At 36.9% G+C, this 19,486-nt stretch overlaps 1 protein-coding gene across 2 annotated transcripts in view; it reads left to right on the forward strand.

The window, feature by feature from the left end:
- The window catches only part of EFR3A (EFR3 homolog A), a 106,288-nt gene that overhangs the window by 71,691 nt on the left and 15,111 nt on the right, over positions 1 to 19,486 (forward strand). For both annotated transcript variants that reach the window (XM_055314063.1, XM_055314064.1), the window contains 7 exons: positions 23 to 195; positions 846 to 921; positions 5,346 to 5,507; positions 6,131 to 6,262; positions 7,604 to 7,671; positions 8,601 to 8,728; positions 17,706 to 17,797. In XM_055314063.1, the coding sequence (XP_055170038.1) occupies positions 23 to 195; positions 846 to 921; positions 5,346 to 5,507; positions 6,131 to 6,262; positions 7,604 to 7,671; positions 8,601 to 8,728; positions 17,706 to 17,797 (831 nt within the window). The remainder of the gene's footprint in view (positions 1 to 22; positions 196 to 845; positions 922 to 5,345; positions 5,508 to 6,130; positions 6,263 to 7,603; positions 7,672 to 8,600; positions 8,729 to 17,705; positions 17,798 to 19,486) is intronic.

Genomic DNA, 19,486 nt, shown 5'->3' on the forward strand with positions numbered 1-19,486 from the left:
TGTTTTTCTTCCCAATAATCAGGTAACCTCTGGATACAAAGCAAAAACAATTGTTACTGCACTGCCTGGATCTTTTCTGGATCCTTTGTTATCACCATCCCTCATGGAAGACTATGAACTGAGACAGTTAGTCTTGGAAGTAATGCATAATCTCATGGATCGCCATGACAATAGGGCAAAACTTCGAGGGATCAGGTATTGGGCCATTTTGAAATAGGCTTAATGATAATGTTTTTTAAATTCCCACATTAATGTATTCAAGTATTATGATTTTTTAAATTTCAGATTTTTTAGTTTTTTTTTTTTTAAGATTTTATTTATTTGTTCGTGAGAGACACAGAGAGAGAGGCAGAGACATAGGCAGAGGAAGAAGCAGGCTCCTCAAGGGGAGCCCGATGTAGTACTCGATCCCAGAGTCCATGGCCTGAGCTGGAGGAGGCAGATGCTCAACCACTGAGCCACCCAGGGATCCCTCAGATTTTTAAGTTTTATTCAAAGTTTCATTTAATTGATATTGAGACAATTTAATTATTATATTTTAAGATAGCAAATGTTCGAAGGTCTTTTAATGTACTTTCAGAGATCTCATCTAGTAGTCACTAGTTACATGAATTTTATTTTGGTTTTGCTTTAAACTTAGGAATGACAAGGAGTCAAGATGAATTTATGAAATTCCCCTTAATTGAGCCTGGTAATTCAGTAGTATCATTACATATAGGATTACTTCAAATGCTCATTGAAATGTGTTAAATATAAATAGTTCAAATTCCTAAGTATAATTATAATTTGCCTAAGAAGACATGTACTAAATGTATTGTTCATTAAAAATTATATATTGTCTCTAGAATAATACCAGATGTAGCTGACCTAAAGATAAAAAGAGAAAAAATTTGTAGACAAGACACAAGTTTCATGAAAAAGGTAAGATTATTTTCTTAAAAATAATGCATGATAGAAGTTATAGCTGTTTGAATTGTTAGTTTTATATTGATCTGTGACCTTAAAAAGAAGCCATTGGATTTTGGAGTTGGAAATCTCAAGCTACCATCTTTAACTTTCCATATTACCATAACATTCTTGATGGTGTCTCTTCCAGCCTGTGTTTAAGCATTGGTGGATGCCGCAATAGTTCTAAATTCTTGCTTTGAGTAAAATGTTTCCCTGTAATTTCTGTCTGCACTCTTCTCCACCCTAGGCACACACACTGATTCCACTTTTAATGGCTTCATGTTTTTGAAAATACTTATCACCAGTGAATAAATAAATATAATGAGTGTTTTATGTTTTTTACAGTGTATTTGGCATTGTTCTGTGCATTATTTGGGATATAAAGATCGGATAGGCAGATCTCTGCCCTTAAAAGTAATATGTACCTAGATTTCCATTATGGTCAGTTGAATTTGATATGTCTGTTGGCAAGTAGCTGAATTTAGAAAATCACAACACCTAAAGTTATTTAGCACGTATAATCTTTCTGCATATTCTTCATTCAAAGCTTAAGCACTTAGTATTTGCCAGATTCTTTTTTTTTTTTTTTTTAAGATTTTATTTATTTGTGAGAGACACAGAGAGAGAGAGGCAGAGACATAGGCAGAGGGAGAAGCAGGATCCTCATACGGGGATCCCTGGGTGGCTCAGTGGTTTGGCGCCTGCCTTTGGCCCAGGGCGCGATCGTGGAGTCCCGGGATCGAGTCCCACATCGGGCTCCTGGCATGGAGCCTGCTTCTCCCTCCTCCTGTGTCTCTGCGCCTCTCTGTCTCTCTCTATGTCTATCATAAATAAATAAATAAATCTTTTTTTTAAAAAAAAAAGGATCCTCATACGGAGCCTGATGTGGGACTCGATCCCCAAACTGGCATCACGCCCTGAGCCAAAGGCAGACGCTCAACCATTGAGCCACCAAGATGTCCCTATTTGCCAGATGCTGAGCTCAACTTTGAGATGCACAGCAGTATCTATGACACACTTGCCAACTGGCCTCATGATAATCCCAGTCTTGGTAGATAAGTGAGCCTGGGTCTTTAGAGGTGAAGGGAACAACAAGCAAAGAGCCCCATAGGAAGATAGGTGCAGATATTGATAATCCATGTTCTTTGGCTCATTTCTAAACCATGCTTTGTCCCTGTCAGTATCTTTTATTTTGCTCTATTACTATTGATTTCTGTGTTTCAAGTTAATGTCCCCACAGTTTAGGAAATTTATTTGAAAATTGAATTATAAAATAACAGTTACTGCATTAATGTAAGTATAATAATTCTTTAAAGTTGGCTATATTGTGTATGAAAACAGTAGCTAATAAATAGAGCCAGAGGCATTAGGTCTTTCCAACTTCTGCTTTTTCAATATTTCCTTATTTATCCAGTTAATGAAAGAAGTTGTTTCTCATGATGGAAGAACTTTTAATCATGAGTAATAGAATGGATTTTGAAAACTCACTAACATTTAGGCTTTGACTTTATATAATGACATTAAGGAGAATTTGGGGACTATATTCATTTTATTTTATCTGGCATGACAGTGATAGAAATAATCCTTCTTTTTCCTTAATTTGCTAGCCAACTAATTTTGAAAGGTTCCAGTTGAACCAAAAGATTAGACTTGGATTTTTGAAGTTGTTCCCTGAATTAGTTATCCTTCGATTTTATAATTTAAAATAACTGGTTAAGCATTTGTTACTGTTAGTATATAACACTTCTTTTTAGTATATTTTTCTTTTGGTGCAATCTGTTCATTTTTTTAAATCAAATTTTATTTTTACTGTTGGACACCCTTTTTCATTTACCTTCCAATTTATCCTGTCAGTCAAAATGCTGTTTGGTTTTCTTAGGCAACTTTAACTGGCACCTTATGGAAATTTCAACAAAGACCTAAAGAAAAAAAATTGGAGTTCTGTAGTCAGGGGATGATGGACTGCCCTTTGGATATTACTACCCAGCCTAAAACCACTCCATCAGAATGTTTTAGGGACATCTTAGGCATTGGGTCTGTGTTTGAAAAACTGGCCTGGGGCAGGAAGCCCTTACAGTTTACACTGGGAGGTGCTCCTTTACCTCTTACTTCCTAATGAACTGTATTTCTAGGTACAAGGAAAAGCTGTTGCCACTCAGTATCTGGTGTCTCATATAGCAGGGCTACTCTCTGAAAGTTGTGATCCTAACAGAATTCACCATGTGAAAGGGTTCTTGTTAAGCAGCTGAAAGAGCAATTCAGGGAATTACTTTGCAAAAAGGTACCAGTTGTTATGAAATACAAAGTGTATGGGCATTATTTAATTATTCTGAAGTGAACCAGCAGTGTAGGCCCCCACATGCCCGGCCTGTCCACTGCTCCATGTCTTTCACAGCAGGTAGTAAACCCTGTTCTTTTATGAAAATAGACTCCTTGCTTTGTTTTCTTTACAGTTTGCCACCTAAGTGTCCATCTATAGATTCCTAAACAATACAGTGTAGCTTTGTTAGTTTTTTGCATTTTGTGTGAAAGGAACCATATGCATATTCTTTTATGTTTTCTTTCATTTAGCTCTATTTTAGTAAAATTCATTCATCTGTGTAGCTGTATAGTATTGCATAACACGAATATACCACAAGTTATCTGTTTTCCTGTTGAGGACATTTGAATTGTTTCTGGTTTGGGGTTGTTACAGAAAGGGCTGCTATGAATGTTCTTGTCCATGTAGCATACCACATGTAACTCTTGTTTCTCTAAGGCCTGTAGGAGAGGCTTTGTTGAGTAATAGGTTCTTCAGATTTTTTTTTTTTAAGATTTTATTTATCCACTCATGAGAGACACAGAAAGAGAGGCAGAGAACAGGCAGAGGGAGGAGAAGCAGGCACTATGCAAGGAGCCCAATGTGGCACTCGATTCCGTGAATCTGGGATCAGGCCCTGAGCCAAAGGCAGACACCCAGCCGCTAAGCCATCCAAGTGTCCCAGGTTCTTCAGATTTATTGGACAATGTCAAACCACCTTGTGAAGTCATCACACTGATTTACACTATTAATGTAGTACATAATGTTAGATTTTAATGTTATCTAATAACTAGGTATTTGGTAATGCTATCTAATACGATGGGTAGGTAACAGGTACAAAATCTACTTGAATTAAAGGAACCTAACATCTAAACTCTCCTATGTGCAAGCTTTAATGTTATTGTTATTTCGGAATCCCAGGATTCAAGAATAGGGTTGGAGAGGGCCCAATACATAGACCATTGTTACAGACCCAAGTATAGAACTATTTGAAAGAAGCAGACCCTGGATTCAGAAGACTGTTGGTCTTGTTTAGTTCGCTTTCTTTAAAGTGAACATCAGATGAACCTGCTGAGAAACGGGCTGTAGTGTTAAGCTAAAGTCCCTCCACTTATGAGTGAATAGGCTGCATATTAGAATCACCTAGGGATATTTGTGCTTTAAAAATAACTGGGCTTCACTGCTAACCAGCTAAATCATATTGGGGACAGTGGCGAGGGTAGAAGCATGGTGGTCATTCCAATTTCTCAGTGATTGTAGCTTACAATTAGTGTTGAGAACCAATGCAGCAAGTTGAGTTAATTACCACATAGTAATTAACCACAGAAAGTCATAGTGACTTTAAGTGGGGAGCACACTCTTACTTCTGTTAGCTCTCATTTAGCAGTTGGACCTACCTAGGAATGCTTTAAGATAGGAAAAACTCTTCTGTTCTGTATTAGCATATTTAGATTAGTTTGGTTTAGGGGGAAACCTTTTGCAGTCCCTGGAATGTTTCTGTAACCTCTCCCTTGTATAAAGCTTTAGGCTTATACAATAATACACTAATAAGTGTATACACTTACACACTCCACACCAAAGTGTAGCAGAATCTGCAGATGCTCTTCCTTGGACAGCTCCTAAGGAGGAGATTGCCTCCAAGGCAAGAAAGCGTAGGAGATTGCCTCCAAAGGCAAGAAAGCGTAAGTACTTTTCTCCTTAGCCAAATTTATTATTTTTTTAATCATTGCCTAGGCTGTATTGCAGAAGTATTTCCCATAACTCTGGCAGCCCTTTCAGCCTTTTCCCGAAGCAGTCTATAATTTGCTTTTATCTTTTCAAATTAGCACTAAAAGCATTTCATTGTTTACACTGGAACTCTTTCTTAGTTGCTATTTTAATTTCTGGTTCATGCTTCAACTCTTATCTTAGTTTATAGTTGTATATTAGCATATTTGTTGATGTTGGTAATTGTAATACAATTTGACCATCTGATTAATTAGCTTAAGTTTCTCTTCCATGTTAAGTCCTGTAATAAGAACTACTTTGTTATGTGCCTATGAAATCTATACTACTTTTAAGCGAAATCATCTTTTTCCTCTGTCACTTCCCTTTTCAGAATGGGCAGCAGCTCTATCGGCACATATATTTGGGCTGTAAAGAGGAGGACAATGTTCAGAAAAACTATGAGCTACTTTATACTTCTCTTGCTCTTATAACTATTGAATTGGCCAATGAAGAAGTGGTTATTGATCTCATTCGATTGGCCATTGCTTTACAGGTATGCTTTCATACTCTTACAGTGAAGAAAAAAATTTTTTTTCTATGAACAAGACACCATCTTTAAAGTGGTGTTGCCTAAATCCAAGGACATGAATATTAAAAGGAGGTGTCTAGTTTTAAATTGAAAATTCTCCAGGTTGTGCTCATACGCATTCTTTTAACAAATATTGAATGAACATCAGCTGTGTGCCAGATTTGCTCAGAGCCTTGGCAATACTGTGAAGAGGAGGCATCATGGCCGCTCTGCCCATACTCTCAGTCTAGTGGGGAAGAAGTCATCACACAGGCATTACTTATGTAGCTATCTCACTGGAGTGTGTAAAGGACAGCGTGCAATAGGAATATGTGTCGAATATATATTTTAATGTCAGATATATGTGTGTATTTGTGTATCCCCCCCTCCACCCCCTGGAAGACTCCTAAGAAAGCAATTTGAGAGATTGAACTCTCCTGTAAATGGGCATTTATTCTCCTTCCAGAATTCTCTAAAAAATAACTTCTTAAAAGGTAACATTTTTATTAGCACTCCAAACAACCTGCATTTTTTCTGTATAACTATAGAGAAAACACTAATGGAGCGTAAGACCTTGATCTGTTAGCTGCGTTTGTTTTTTATTAAAGGATAGTGCGATTATCAATGAGGATAATTTGCCCATGTTTCATCGCTGTGGGATCATGGCACTGGTTGCGGCGTACCTCAACTTTGTGAGTCAGATGATAGCTGTCCCTGCATTTTGCCAGCATGTTAGCAAGGTAAGATGTTTGGAAAGGTCCTTCATCTTGATTTTTTTTTTAATTTTTATTTATTTATGATAGTCACAGAGAGAGAGAGGCAGAGACACAGGCAGAGGGAGAAGCAGGCTCCATGCACCAGGAGCCCGATGTGGGATTCGATCCCGGGTCTCCAGGATCGCGCCCTGGGCCAAAGGCAGGCGCTAAACCGCTGCGCCACCAGGGATCCCCTTCATCTTGATTTTTATATAAAAATGGCTGATTTTCTTCCACTGCTGATTATTGTTAATTTTAATGATTGTACATCAAATTACAAAGGTAATGCTATAAAAGTATGCATCACCTTTTCAGTAGTGGCTTAATTGAAACTAAAACTACAGCTAGTGTTTATATTTTCTTTGAGGCCTGCTGCTTTATTAGAATTTTTTTGGATAGTGATCAAGTAGAATGCATGGTTTTCTTCTAGAATGTCATGTACATTCTATATAATTGTTTTCCTTTTAAGCCATTATGAATCTTAGTATCTATATCATTTTTAGTTATATTGTTTTATACTATTTTAGTCACTGTTTTAAACCAGTCTACTCGAGCCAAATCTCAAAGGTTGAATTATTGAAGAAAACATTTTATTAGAAATTTGTCTCGTGCAGTTTTTCAGCAGTAACTCATGAAATGGCTACTTGCACAATTTAATATGCATTTCAGAGTTCCTAATTTATGTGACAGAGAAGGTCCACTTGATCTTTGTTGTTTAAGGATACTAGTCAAGGAGAGCCTCATTTTTCTGAAATTGGAAGCACATCTCCCAGTCCATGGTAAAATGGAGGCTTTAGTGCATTCTAAGAAAGAAAACTCATTTGTTCATTTGACAGCTGCCCTTGGAGATACACATATTACAGAAGCAGAGTGCCCCCTCTGGTTGCTCACAGTGAGTTGGAGTCCCACCTCAGAAGTGCCTTGAGATCTCACACATGCACTGCAGAAGGTGGCTCCAGAGGGTAAGGGTATCAATGGCCTTTGATTCTGCCAAGGACTTTCCAGCATAGTGGCACTCAAGAAAATTACGTGTTCTTTATCCTTTGGTAGTAGGTTCAGTCAAATATAACACATCGTTGTTTTTTACTATATGTACTATTTTATTGTCACAATTTTGTTACCTTCTGAATTTTTAAAATAATAAATGTGTAAATAAAATGAACTCTGCATATGGGCTCTAAACATAGCTTAAATTCCAAAATAAAGTGCTGGTATTTTTAAAAATGTTTAATTTCTCCGTTTTTGGTTTTCCAAATTTTCAGAGCCAGGTCCTAAGGAATAAGGTTATTGATTTGTTTTGTTTTGTTTTTTTTGGATATGTTTCAGGTCATTGAGATTCGAACTATGGAAGCCCCTTATTTTCTACCAGAGCATATTTTCAGAGATAAGTGCATGTATGTTAATGCTTTACATTTTAAGGAAGGAACACTGACTTGAAAAACCGATCAGTGATGATTATAAAGGAGTAAACTGTTGTTAGATTATTTTCATATATTAAGTATTTTTGTCATTTAATGTATCTGACTTCTTTCTTTGCTATAAAAGTTCTTGTGTAGACTCATCCACACACACAGAATTGATCTTTGATGAAAAAATTTATCTTTTTTTAGTATGGAGATATAGTTCTTAAATGTAGCATGTTCTCATATATAAATAAGCATTTCTTTAAGAGAATATAATATCCTGTTGAAGACTTTCAATAATAGCTAGCAGTACCCAAAATTGTGGGAAGAGAATATACTAAGGAAAATCAGTATTATACCCTACATTCTCCTTTGCTCTTCAAATAAGAACATATATGTGAACAATACTTTATTCAGATCTTGGGACTGTAAAAGCAGTGTAGTATTGAGAGCATCAGCTTAAGATAGTATCAGATGGATTGAGAAGAAAGTAGACCTTTATGTGATTGGGCAGGTGCTTCCTGTCACTTCACTGGCTGATATGTATCTCATTAGCAATCACTGAACTGTAGTTTGATTTTCTTCTCTCAGTTTTAATTAGCATGAAGGTTAAAGCTGAATTTAGTCCTCCTCATCATTTAATGTGTGAATGCCCACAGAATAATTAAGATTGACTTCCCCATTGGAATGTTACTGGAGAAGAAATCACAGCAGAATGCTTAACATATGGGACCCGTACCATGTGTTTTTATAGTCAGATTGGTCACCAAAAATACGCTGATTTTTCTGTTACTAATTACAGTTTTAAGATGTGTTTATATTTATATTTAGGCTTTGATCTAGCATGCTTGCATGTTAACTTATTTTTGCTCAGTGATTTAAATAATACTGAATGACTTTTGTTTTGATCAACCTGACAGGCTTCCAAAATCTTTAGAGAAGCATGACAAAAATTTATACTTTTTGACCAACAAGATTGCAGAATCACTAGGTGGAAGCGGCTATAGTGTTGAGAGATTGTCAGTACCATACGTACCACAAGTAACAGGTAAGAGGAAGGTAATTGGAACTCTAACTCTGGTGATTATATTTTAGGAATTTTCCCATTAACCCAGTTAGCAATGAAGATTCATTGTTTATGCTTACTTAACCACAGTTTATCAATTGCTTAAGAGCTTTTTCACTTTAAAATTTTGCTCTGAAAAACCTTTAGTAAATCACTTTAAATACATACGATTTTATCAAGAACAAATTGAGTCCTTCCTTAAGTGATAGTTTTATACTTAATATATTATTGTACTTCAAACAGAGAAGCCCATGGAAATCTTTCTTCATTAACCTGTATTGTGTTTGCCTTATGGAAACGTGTGTAAATTGTTTAATGATTTTGTGACTGCTGTGCTGAATGAGTCAGGTAGCTCCTGTCTTGAAAGAATACTGTGTAATCTGTAAAAGGCCTGCAGACCTTTTAAGTTAAGAATACATTCTCCTCTGTGCACCATGTATTTCCTTCCTTTCTTTTCATTGCCTCAAATAATTCTGTTGTTTTTAAGGCAAAACTGCATGGTGTCTTGCATTCATTGTTAACAACTAAAATCGGAGTATCTCTGTCCTATTGTCTTCATTGTCATTTGATGGTCAAGTATTAGTATTATAAGTATTAAATTTGGTAGAAAACCTAGTTCTTGCTTTGGGGACCTCTCTGTTCTATATGGGAACTGTTTGAGTTAGGTAGTTTTCTGGATTAGTCACTAAAAATAGCACAACCTTTGTAAATAGCTTTTTTTTATAACGTGTATCTAAAACATACATGTTTATTACAATGATAGTTGATGATCCCCTGAGACGTTAATGGATGCTTTTGCATTTTATTTGACATTCTATTATATGAAAGATTCTTTACCTCATGAGTTCCTTGGGGATTTAAAGTGCTAAGAACAAAACAGTAGTACAGTTTTGTAATTTAAAACTTAAAAAAAAAAAGACCTTAAAAATATTTCATTCTTATAATTTGGATTTAGCTCTCTTTCCTTCAGGCAAAAAGCCTCATAAACCCAGGCACAGGCACAAAGGTAAATAAATCCAAGTGTCAGTTTGACATGCCTTTCCCTCACCTGTCCTCTAGGAAAATAGCTTAATAAAATTTGCCTTTTAGAAATGGAGCCAGTAACTCATATATTTTATGTAGTTATAAGTTCAGTGATTAGTTCCCTTTACCTTCCCAGTAGCCATAGTGTATTTTCACCCTTGTTTCCTTTTACCCTGTTCCTTTAACTCTTTAACAGATTGGACCCTTAACAAGTAACAATTTTTAATGAAAATTATGGTACTTTTTATTTTTGTAACAGATGGTGTGCTCTCCCTACCTCGTAGTTGTATTCCCATTCTTAATGCCTCTTTATCATTGACTGGAAGAATTCTGAATATTTCAGTATATATTATATAACTGCATAGAAATCCCTCACTATGAGTAAGACTTTTTTCTTTTTAAAGGTTTTATTTATTCATGAGAGAGAGACTAGCGAGAGAGAGAAGCAGACACATAGGCAGAGGGAGAAGCAGACTCCCTGCAGGTAGCCTGATGTGGGACCTGATCCCCAAACCCCAGGATCACGCCTTGAGCCAAAGGCAGGTGCTCAACCACTGAGCCATTCAGGCATCCCTGAATAAGATTTTTCTTTTTCTTTTTCTCTTAGATTTTTCTGATTTATAAAAACTTCGGTAGTTTACACCAGTCTGTGGCATATCTATCCTGCTTTAATGCAGAAAGAGTCCAAGGGGGGTCAGCCCAGGTGGCTCAGTGGTTTAGCGCCACCTTTGGCCAGGGTGTGATTCTGGCGACTCGGATTGAGTCCCGCATAGGATCGAGTCCCGCCTGCTTCTCCCTCTGCCTGTGTCTCTGCCTCTCTGTCTCTCATGAATAAATAAAATCTTTAAAAAAAAAATAAAATAAAGAGTCCTAAGATGCAGTGATGCTTTATAGTATAATCAATTGGTTGTTAAAATTTCCATTTGCTGTGTAACCATCAGATAGTCATTTAAAAAAATACGGGATTTAAGGATATATCAAAAGAAAAAGCAAAACGTATTTGGTTTCTTGTATATCATGCATATACTTGTCATTATTAAAATATTAGCAGCCATTTAGTATGCATTAACTCTATGCCAGTCACTGAGATAAGTACTTCTATTCATTTTCTCATTTAATCCTTAAAATAGTTTGGTGAAGAAGGTAGCATTATCTTTGTTTGCAAATGAGAATAATGAAGTGGAAATTAAATAATTTGAATAGGTAACACTGCTCTTTTATGTACATAAAGATTGTTCAGTCATTCCTACTGATAATTTTTTTTTCGTGTATTCCACAAACCTTGACTGAGTGCCTATACTATATGCCAAACATTGTTGTGGTTTTTCAGGGTGGAAAGATGTTAAGGATTAAAATCTGGTGGAGAAGGCAGACACATGGTTGAATATAGTGGTAACTGGTTCTAAAGAAAGAAGAATGGTCTATGTAAAGTTTATTGAACTGTTGGTGATTGACATATAATAAGTGGTCCATAAATGTTAGGTGGCTATAGCATTTTTCTTTTATCCCAAATCAACCCAGAACTTGAGTGAGTAGGGTATGTCTAGGCATGTGCTAAATACTCCTCCATGAAGGGGTACAGTAACAACCCTCAACTAGGTCAGTCAGAGGTGCCAGTGGCTATAGTAAACTTGTATAATGAAGTATTTATGAGTATTTACAGTTCCAGCTTCTATACAGACAGAAATAAGAATGAACAGGATAGGTAGAAGTCTCTACTTTCACAGAACTGATAGTCTTTCTCAACTGGGTTCCTCATTGAGACCACAGAACACAGAAGATTATTTGAGTGACTGTTTTCTCAGTTCCTCCAAGATGACATTTTACCAGTTTTTTCCAGATATTAGGAAAGAAGCAAACCCATTATACAGTTTATCTCGAACAGGATAAATAACTGGACAGTTAAAGCATACCTTCAGAGCTATAATCAGAGAAGTTCCCAGGAGGCAGCTATGACGGCATTTGGTCTAGGTTTGGTGAGCCAGAGATGTGTTTCGAAGGGAACAATTCCGAGGCTGAGCCTGAAGCAGGCATTAGGCAAGTGTTTCCTGCAGAAGTGACATCATGTGTGAAAGAATGGACGTAGGCAAGAACATGATTCTTCAGGGAATTAGTAGGAAATTAGTCTACTTGTACTGAACTGGAAAAGTAGGGTTGGGAATTATAAAAGCAGGTTAAATAGTTTGCACTATTGTGCAAGCAGTGGGGAGTCATGGAGTGATTTTAAACAGGGTTAGGCATTGTACAAGTATTACTCTGGTGGTAGTTTAGCAGAGTGCAGACAGGTCACCCATTTAGAATGCTCTTCAATAATCTCCAGGAGAGATGACCCTGGCCTGCACCAAGTGAGAATACAGAGAAGTGGGTGGATTCTAGAAACACAAGAAAGAATTTATAAGCAGTTGATTGGTCTGAGGGGATCATGAGAAAATCAAAGATTTGTCTGGGTTTCTGTTGTGGCTCTTTGGAATGATGGCTTACCACTACGGGTGAAGGCAGAGAGTATTTTCTGCTTCATTTGCTTTATTATTTGGAGAGTTGGGTGCTATGACTCGGTTTAAGAGAAGAAAAAGATACACATTTCAGATGTAACTGTCAAATGTTTTAGATCTTGGATGATAGAAGAAGGATGGAATTTTATTAACACAAATGAATAGGAAAAAGTGGCTAGTTTAGGGGATCTGTCTCTTGTTGAGTGTCTTTGACTAGTGAGCAACCAAATAGGGGGCCGTGTAGGCAGTTAAGAGCCAGGGATGGGTTTTGTGCGGGAGTTGGGAGGTTACAATGAGAATTATGAAATTAGCAGTATAGGGGATATTTACAGAAGCATGCAGAAAGGATGATTTCTCAGAGTGGAGAGAAGAGAGAATAGACTGGCATGGCTCTACCTTAGCTATGTGGCTTGTCGACTACTCTGATCTGTGAAGCAGGGACTGTGGCTAAGCCTTTTGGCTTAAATTGGATAGATACATGAAAATACCTTTATATTTTTTATTTGTATTTTTATAAAGTACTTTTGAAAAAATATTGCATATTAAGAAGAGTAATTCATCTTTCAGTTGGCATTCTGAATTCTGAATTTAATCTATAGGTTAAAATAGGACAAATTAATACAAGAATATGTCTACTTTACCAAAACCTCCATTATTTACTAACCAGTATCTTCCCATAAAAGTATTTTCATGTATATATTCATCTCTCCTGGTAAAGATTTTGTTTTAAACTTTGTTTTAAGAAAAAGCAATTGTCTTTTATATTACATTGACTTTTTATTCCATGATGACAATAATTTGGGGGTTTTTTTTTCTGTAAATATTCATGAGCTCTAGATAGAATTTTTAGTTTTTCTACAGAACCAAAATATTATATCTGAGTAGTGTTAGCATTAAATCATGGCATTTTGAATTTTGTGTAGATAAATTACTTGTGAAATTTCATTTTACCCTAGTTAGATTTTTAATTGAATCTGAGTGGTTTAGCAGCCCTAATTGCATTTCTGATTTATTAAATACAGTGAGGTCAGTTCCTGTATCTCATTTTTTTATGTAGCCATGGAAAATTCTGTTGAGAACAATTTAATGTAGTTCTGCGCCATACTTGTATTCACACAGTTTCCTCTGTTCCTTAGCAGTGCACTTACGTACATCAAGTGTAGATACACCAAGTGGCAGCAGAATATCACTGAAGGAAGTTAGGCATAGCTCTTTCTAAGAATTGCTTCAAAACTACAAGTTCTAGTTTAAAACAACGAGAAGAGGAGATGGTCACCAGTGTGAATAGCAGATACAGGAAGTGGAGCAGGAGGAGGGATGGGAAAGGGGTGAAGTCACAGCAAGCAGTGTCTGGGATTTACCCCAGCCAGTCTTGACAGGAAACAGGAGTCTCCCCAGAGGGTGTAAATATCAGACACTGAGATGGTGACAGGGCAACTCTCAAGAGCCAGCAGGCTGGTGTAGTCCACGGAGGCTATGGTGAGGCTGCATTTCAGTAGGCTTGGAAAAACAGGTCAAGAACAGACAAGGCAGCCCGTGGGGACTAGGGGCATTATCTTTGTAAGCTCCATTTTAGAAACCTTACTTTCGTGTAAATGTACATGATATTTGATTACAGTGGTACCTGGGCTTTTCTGCAGTCACCTGTAAGCAGATGATTGTATAGGTCAAAAGAAAAAAGTTCTGAGATTATAATGTTAGAGTTTCCCATTACATTTTATTTTCTTCCCTTTAAAAAATGTTAATCTTACATATGCACCCTCTGAACTATGTTCACATTGATTTTTGCCACGCAGTGATCCTTTCCCTGCCCTCCTGCCTCTCGTCCCCTTTTATTTTTATCCTAGACTTAAAGCTGACTTTTCTGTGCTACCCATCAGCCTTTGTATGTTAACCTAGAAATCCTTTTATGGGGTTCTTTGCAAGAAGCAAGCTGTTATTCCTTATTTTGAATTCTGGTGAGACCTCCATAGTTGACCAGCTGAGAGGGTAAAAGCAAGTCAGCAGTAATGACCACATACTACTTTGTAGCAGTTTCCATTGATGCCATTATGTTTGGTAATTTATATCAAAGTAAATGATCATGAGATTAAAACAAAGAATACAGTGTCCAGGTCCTGGTACTAGCCACAAGCAAGAGATAGAGTATTTTCAGTCAGAAAACCATAGCAAAACCATCTGGATACTGTGTCACAGTTGACTATGTCTTCATTCATCCGTACCTCCAGCCCTCTTCCAGTAGAACCCGAGTGAATCCTGCATGGTGAGGATTCAGAGAGTGGCAGAGAGTCTGCCACTGGATTTCTACTGTATTTGCCCAATGAAGCATTCATTTACATGTCCTAGTACAAGCCCTGGCAGTAATGATGGAAGGGTGGTAGAAGAAGAATCAATCAACTCATAATAGATTTGTATAGCCAAAAGAAAGAGGGATAAGTAGAAATAACTGGAGTAACATTTGAGATTTTAAGGAAGTGATGTAATGCTCATCTAGGCCTTGAAAGATATGAGAATATGTATAGTGGGAGGATGTCAGGAAGGCAGGTAATGAAGGATCTCCAGTAGGGGTTTCCGTTTGTAGAAAAACATGGGAGGCAGAGAGGCCAAAGCGTGCTCAGAGATGGGAAAAAAGCACCTTTTACTTGAACACTGGATAAATCAGGAAGCAGTTGAAGTTACTGTTGGTAAGATCTGACCAGAGACATCAAGATGACTTTTTAATTCATCGAGAAGTAGGTACCTTGATGGAATGAGGTGATATTGTCTGTGCTGTGGTATATGAGCATTGCCAATTTTATATTTATTGCAGTGAAAAAGAAACTAAAAATATATGAAAATGAGGAGCATGTCCATGCTCCTAAATCTGTGTGAGGAGCATGTGGGAGAAGTGAGTCGGTGTCTCTTGAAAGGAGGCTTCTTAGAGTAGGATCTCCCAGGCTTCTCCTTGTGTTCCTGCTTGGGGATCACTGCTGCGAGCTGACTGGACCTCCCCAACAGAAGTTTGTGATTCTGCTTTGGCGAAGGTTCATTGACTAGTAGAACTCATTCCGTTTTAGTGCATATTTCAATATAAGTGTAAACATTTCACTCAAAAAAAAAAAAAAAAAGCAGTGAGGCTGTTATCAGTGTCAGGATGGATTAGGTCAGTGATTCTTATCTGAGGGTGATTTTGCCCATGCCAGGGAACATTTGTGAATCCTAGAGACATTTTTAGTTATCATCACTGTGGGGCCAGGAGAGGTAGGAGTAGCCCTACTGGCTTCTAGTGGGTAGAAGCTCAACATCCTGCATTACACAGGCAACTCCTCACCACAAGAATTATCTGGCACAAAATGTCAGTAGTGCCAAGGTTAAACCCTGGACTAAGTTAAGTCGTGATAACAAACAATGATAGGTTCTTAGTGGTATAAAGCAGTAAAGATTTTTTGCTCAAACTAACTGCATAACTTCATAGCCTCCATATCTAGAATCCAACCTGATGGGGCAGCTGCTCTCTGCAATACTGCTTGTATTTTATTGGCCAGAACTAGTTACATAGCCCCTCTAAACCACAGGGAAGCTGGAATTGCAGTCCTACTCTCTGCTTAGAAGAGGGTGAACTACCATATTTGATCACCAGCATTAATTACTACGATGGAAGGCTCCCGTGGAGTTGAAGAGTGGTTAGCAAGTGAGAAACCTGTTTCTTCATCTGTGCTGGCCTTCTTGTAGTTCTTCATTCTTAACTCTTTCTGTAGAATAACATCACAGTATGTATAAAATAGGATTAGAATGGTGGGGTGTTGCCAGATTATGAAGTGACTGTCAGACTCTGGACCTAAGCTTCCCAGCTATTGTTGGGAACATTCTATGTATGTCTGGATATTGATTGCCTTAGCCCTCTAGGAGCTGGGTGGGGCCTGGGGCAGTCTGAGCCCACGGTGTGAGCAGCCTCTTCCATTTTTCTTTGACATGTACTAAACCTAATTTCAAGAGCTTGGGAAACTGCATTACTCAGTGGGCTGTATTTTAAAATTATAATTAAGACTAAAAATGATTTACTTTGAAGACATCACTATAAGAAATGTAAATGGGAGAGAGCAGTGACATGAGATAGATGCAGAATTTTAATGGTGGCACTCTTGAAAATAAATAGGACAGTGTGAGATAAACATGATTTATTAGAGGTGTTAAAATTGGGTTTAGAACGTGTCGAATAAAATTACTAATAGAAAGTTGGAAATATTGACCTGGAGCTCAGAAGAGAAAGTGTACTTACCTAGTTCTGGCTATGGTTGAATAAACCTCTAATTCTTTATATTGGAATACACAAAGTGGCTTCCTGTTTTCCAATGAAACCATGACTATTAGATGTTCTTCTAGCGCCCAGTGCTTCCCCATTGTACTTCATTATTTGTGTAGCTATTGGCTTATTTTGGGTCTTCTCTGTTAGACTATATGCTATATAGTCTATATATAGACTGAACTATATTCAGCAGTCTGTCCCTAACGCCTAACATGGTGTCTAATCACCTAATAGGTTTGTTGAACGCCAAAGGTGAAAATTGGAGTAGAAAAAAAAATGTATGGATGGAGATTGTAATAAATTCAATTGCCCATGAAATGCTTAAGCGCAAAATGAACCAAGGAATACCTGGTGAACTTACTGGTTAGGAAGACACACTGTTTCAGAAGAGTGGTTGAAGGCAGGATTATAACTGCTGGGGTTAAGAGAGGTAGGTAGTGACGGATTAGAGCAGTTGGTGCAGACCAGACAAGTGAGCAAGTTTGCAGAAGTGGAGAGAAAGTAGATTAGCTAAAGCAAATGAAGAGCAAGTTTTCCCAGAAATTTAGTTGACTTCAGTGAAAGGTCAGGAGCCATAGAATTAAGTGGCTGGAAAAGGGGGGTTGGGGCAAGAGCTATTGACTAAAGCATCAGATCCTTTCAGTCCAGTCTGGTGCATGGTAAACACTTGCACATATGGGTTCCTGGACTAGACCCACCTTCACTTAGTGCACACCTTTCACTGTTTGGGGGAGAAATGAGAGATAATGAGGGCAGTATTTGTGCGTGTTTAGTAAAAATGAAATATATTCCATTTAGATTATGTAATTCCTCCTTTCAGTGTTGGCCCTTTTTTTTTTTTCCTATTAAACTATTGGGGGAAGGGAATTTTGCTGTTCTGAATGCTCCTTTTTGGAAAGTAAAACTAATAACCTAGTTCACCCCATCAATTTTACATTTTTAATTTGCTTGATGAAATATAAAAGTCTGAGAACACAGTGCTTTATGTATTTAGAGCAAAAGAGGACAAACTTTTAATTTTCTGAAATTTTCTGAAATCTGAAATAGGTGAAGTTCATAGATGATGTCCCATATCTAACTATCCAGTAATGGGGGAAAAAACTTTTTGATTTTATTATTTTATTTATTTATTTGTTTATTTGTAACATTTTGATTTTAGATGAAGATCGACTTTCTAGAAGAAAAAGTATTGTGGACACTGTATCCATTCAGGTGGATATTTTACCCAACAGCATTCCTTCTGATGATGTGGTAAGTTGCTGAAAGTGTATGGCAAGGCACTTTCTTGAGATAGATATTACTTTAAAAGAACTTTTTGCCCCTCTATAGTTTCAAACAGGAACAAATATAACTCTAAAATATCCCCCAAATCAACAGTGCTATTAGTAGATATTAATCTGATTTAGCTTTTAGCTTATTTCTTACATATTTTACTGAACTCATGTTGGCTCTCAGTAAAGATACATAAACTTAATATCGTGTATTATGAGGTTGTTAGTTTTTACATTGTAATTTAGTGTAATAAAAGGAACTGTGTGAAACAACTAAGTTTTTTTTAATCAGTAAGAAATGTTATATAAGGCCTGTTAATAAATTAGGAGGCTCTCCAAATCCTATTTTTAAAGATTTATGAAACAAATTATGAGAATAAAGGAAATTGTACAATCTCATGTGAAGGCAAATACTTTATAGAAGGCTTCAAAGCCTCATCTGGGAGGGCATATTTTTTTTATCATCTGATAGTAACTATAATGAATTTAATGTAGGCTATACTGTATCAGTGCCCTACATACCCTTTAAGAACTGTGACTTACTTGAAATGTCAGAGATTTGATGCTCTCCTCCTGTTTAAGTAGAGCATAAAACTGTACCCTCCCGAGTTTTAGAAAGAAAAACCAGCCAGCATTGTCTAGGACTTAACTCCACATGGATCAACCAGAGAATTTTTTGATAGTCAAGTAAAAATGCTGAAATGCCAGCATGTCAAGTCAGCCTCTTCTTTGGGGATTTATCTGCTGTTTGCCTACCTAGGTATTTCATGACTTCTCATGGTACAGTATAAATAGTTAACAGATTATCCATTTAAGAAAAGGGAAAGGAATTTGCCTGAATTCATGCTGTCACAGCCCACCTCCGCCCCCCCCCACACTGAATCCCTGTCAATTAATCTTCAAGAATTATAGATTTTTGGTGGCCAGGCTCCAGCCATCTAGTTTACATCTTTTTTGCTGTTCCACTCCCTACTAAATAGAACCAGTCAGTTTCACTAAGAAATTATCAGCATATTGTCAAGATCATTTAAGAGGCAGTTAGTGTTCATTTTGAGGTATGGTGGGTATAGTTTCTTGCCAGTTTAAAGCTCAAGAAAAATCATCTTCCCTAAATACACTTGTTGAAAGCCATTTTAATGTATATACTTTTTACTAGTCAGGAGGGTATTGTGCTACCTCTGTATTTTAATGATAATGAATTTGCTCTTACTTTTGGGGGGGGGGATTAATCTGAAGCCTTAGCTTACACACTTTATCAGGAGTGCAGTAAATATTATTGAGTAGTACTCCATTCTTCTTTTGGCAACCATTGTTATTTAAAATATATATATATAGCACTTCAAGTTATTGCAAAGAAGTCAGTCTAATTTGAGAAAAATGAAGTGAAGAAAACATTTGTATACAGACTTACTATAGAAAGATTCTCAGACATTTTGCAATTAAAAGTCCATTAATGTATTTTTTAACTTGTTAAAGACCCTGTTTTCTCTTTGCTATAAGTTCTACGTCAGATATGCTGCCTACCAAGCTTTTGAAAAATTAAGTACAGTTTATTATAAGATTCACTTGAGCACATTGAAGTTTCAAACTCAATTACCATTATGGAATCTGATATTCCATATTAGTAATGATAGTTCAAAAAACAGAAGACAATATAACATTACTTTCT

The sequence above is a fragment of the Nyctereutes procyonoides genome, unplaced genomic scaffold, assembly GCF_905146905.1.
Source record: "Nyctereutes procyonoides isolate TBG_1078 unplaced genomic scaffold, NYPRO_anot_genome, whole genome shotgun sequence".
In the NCBI taxonomy this organism is placed as follows: domain Eukaryota; kingdom Metazoa; phylum Chordata; class Mammalia; order Carnivora; family Canidae; genus Nyctereutes; species Nyctereutes procyonoides.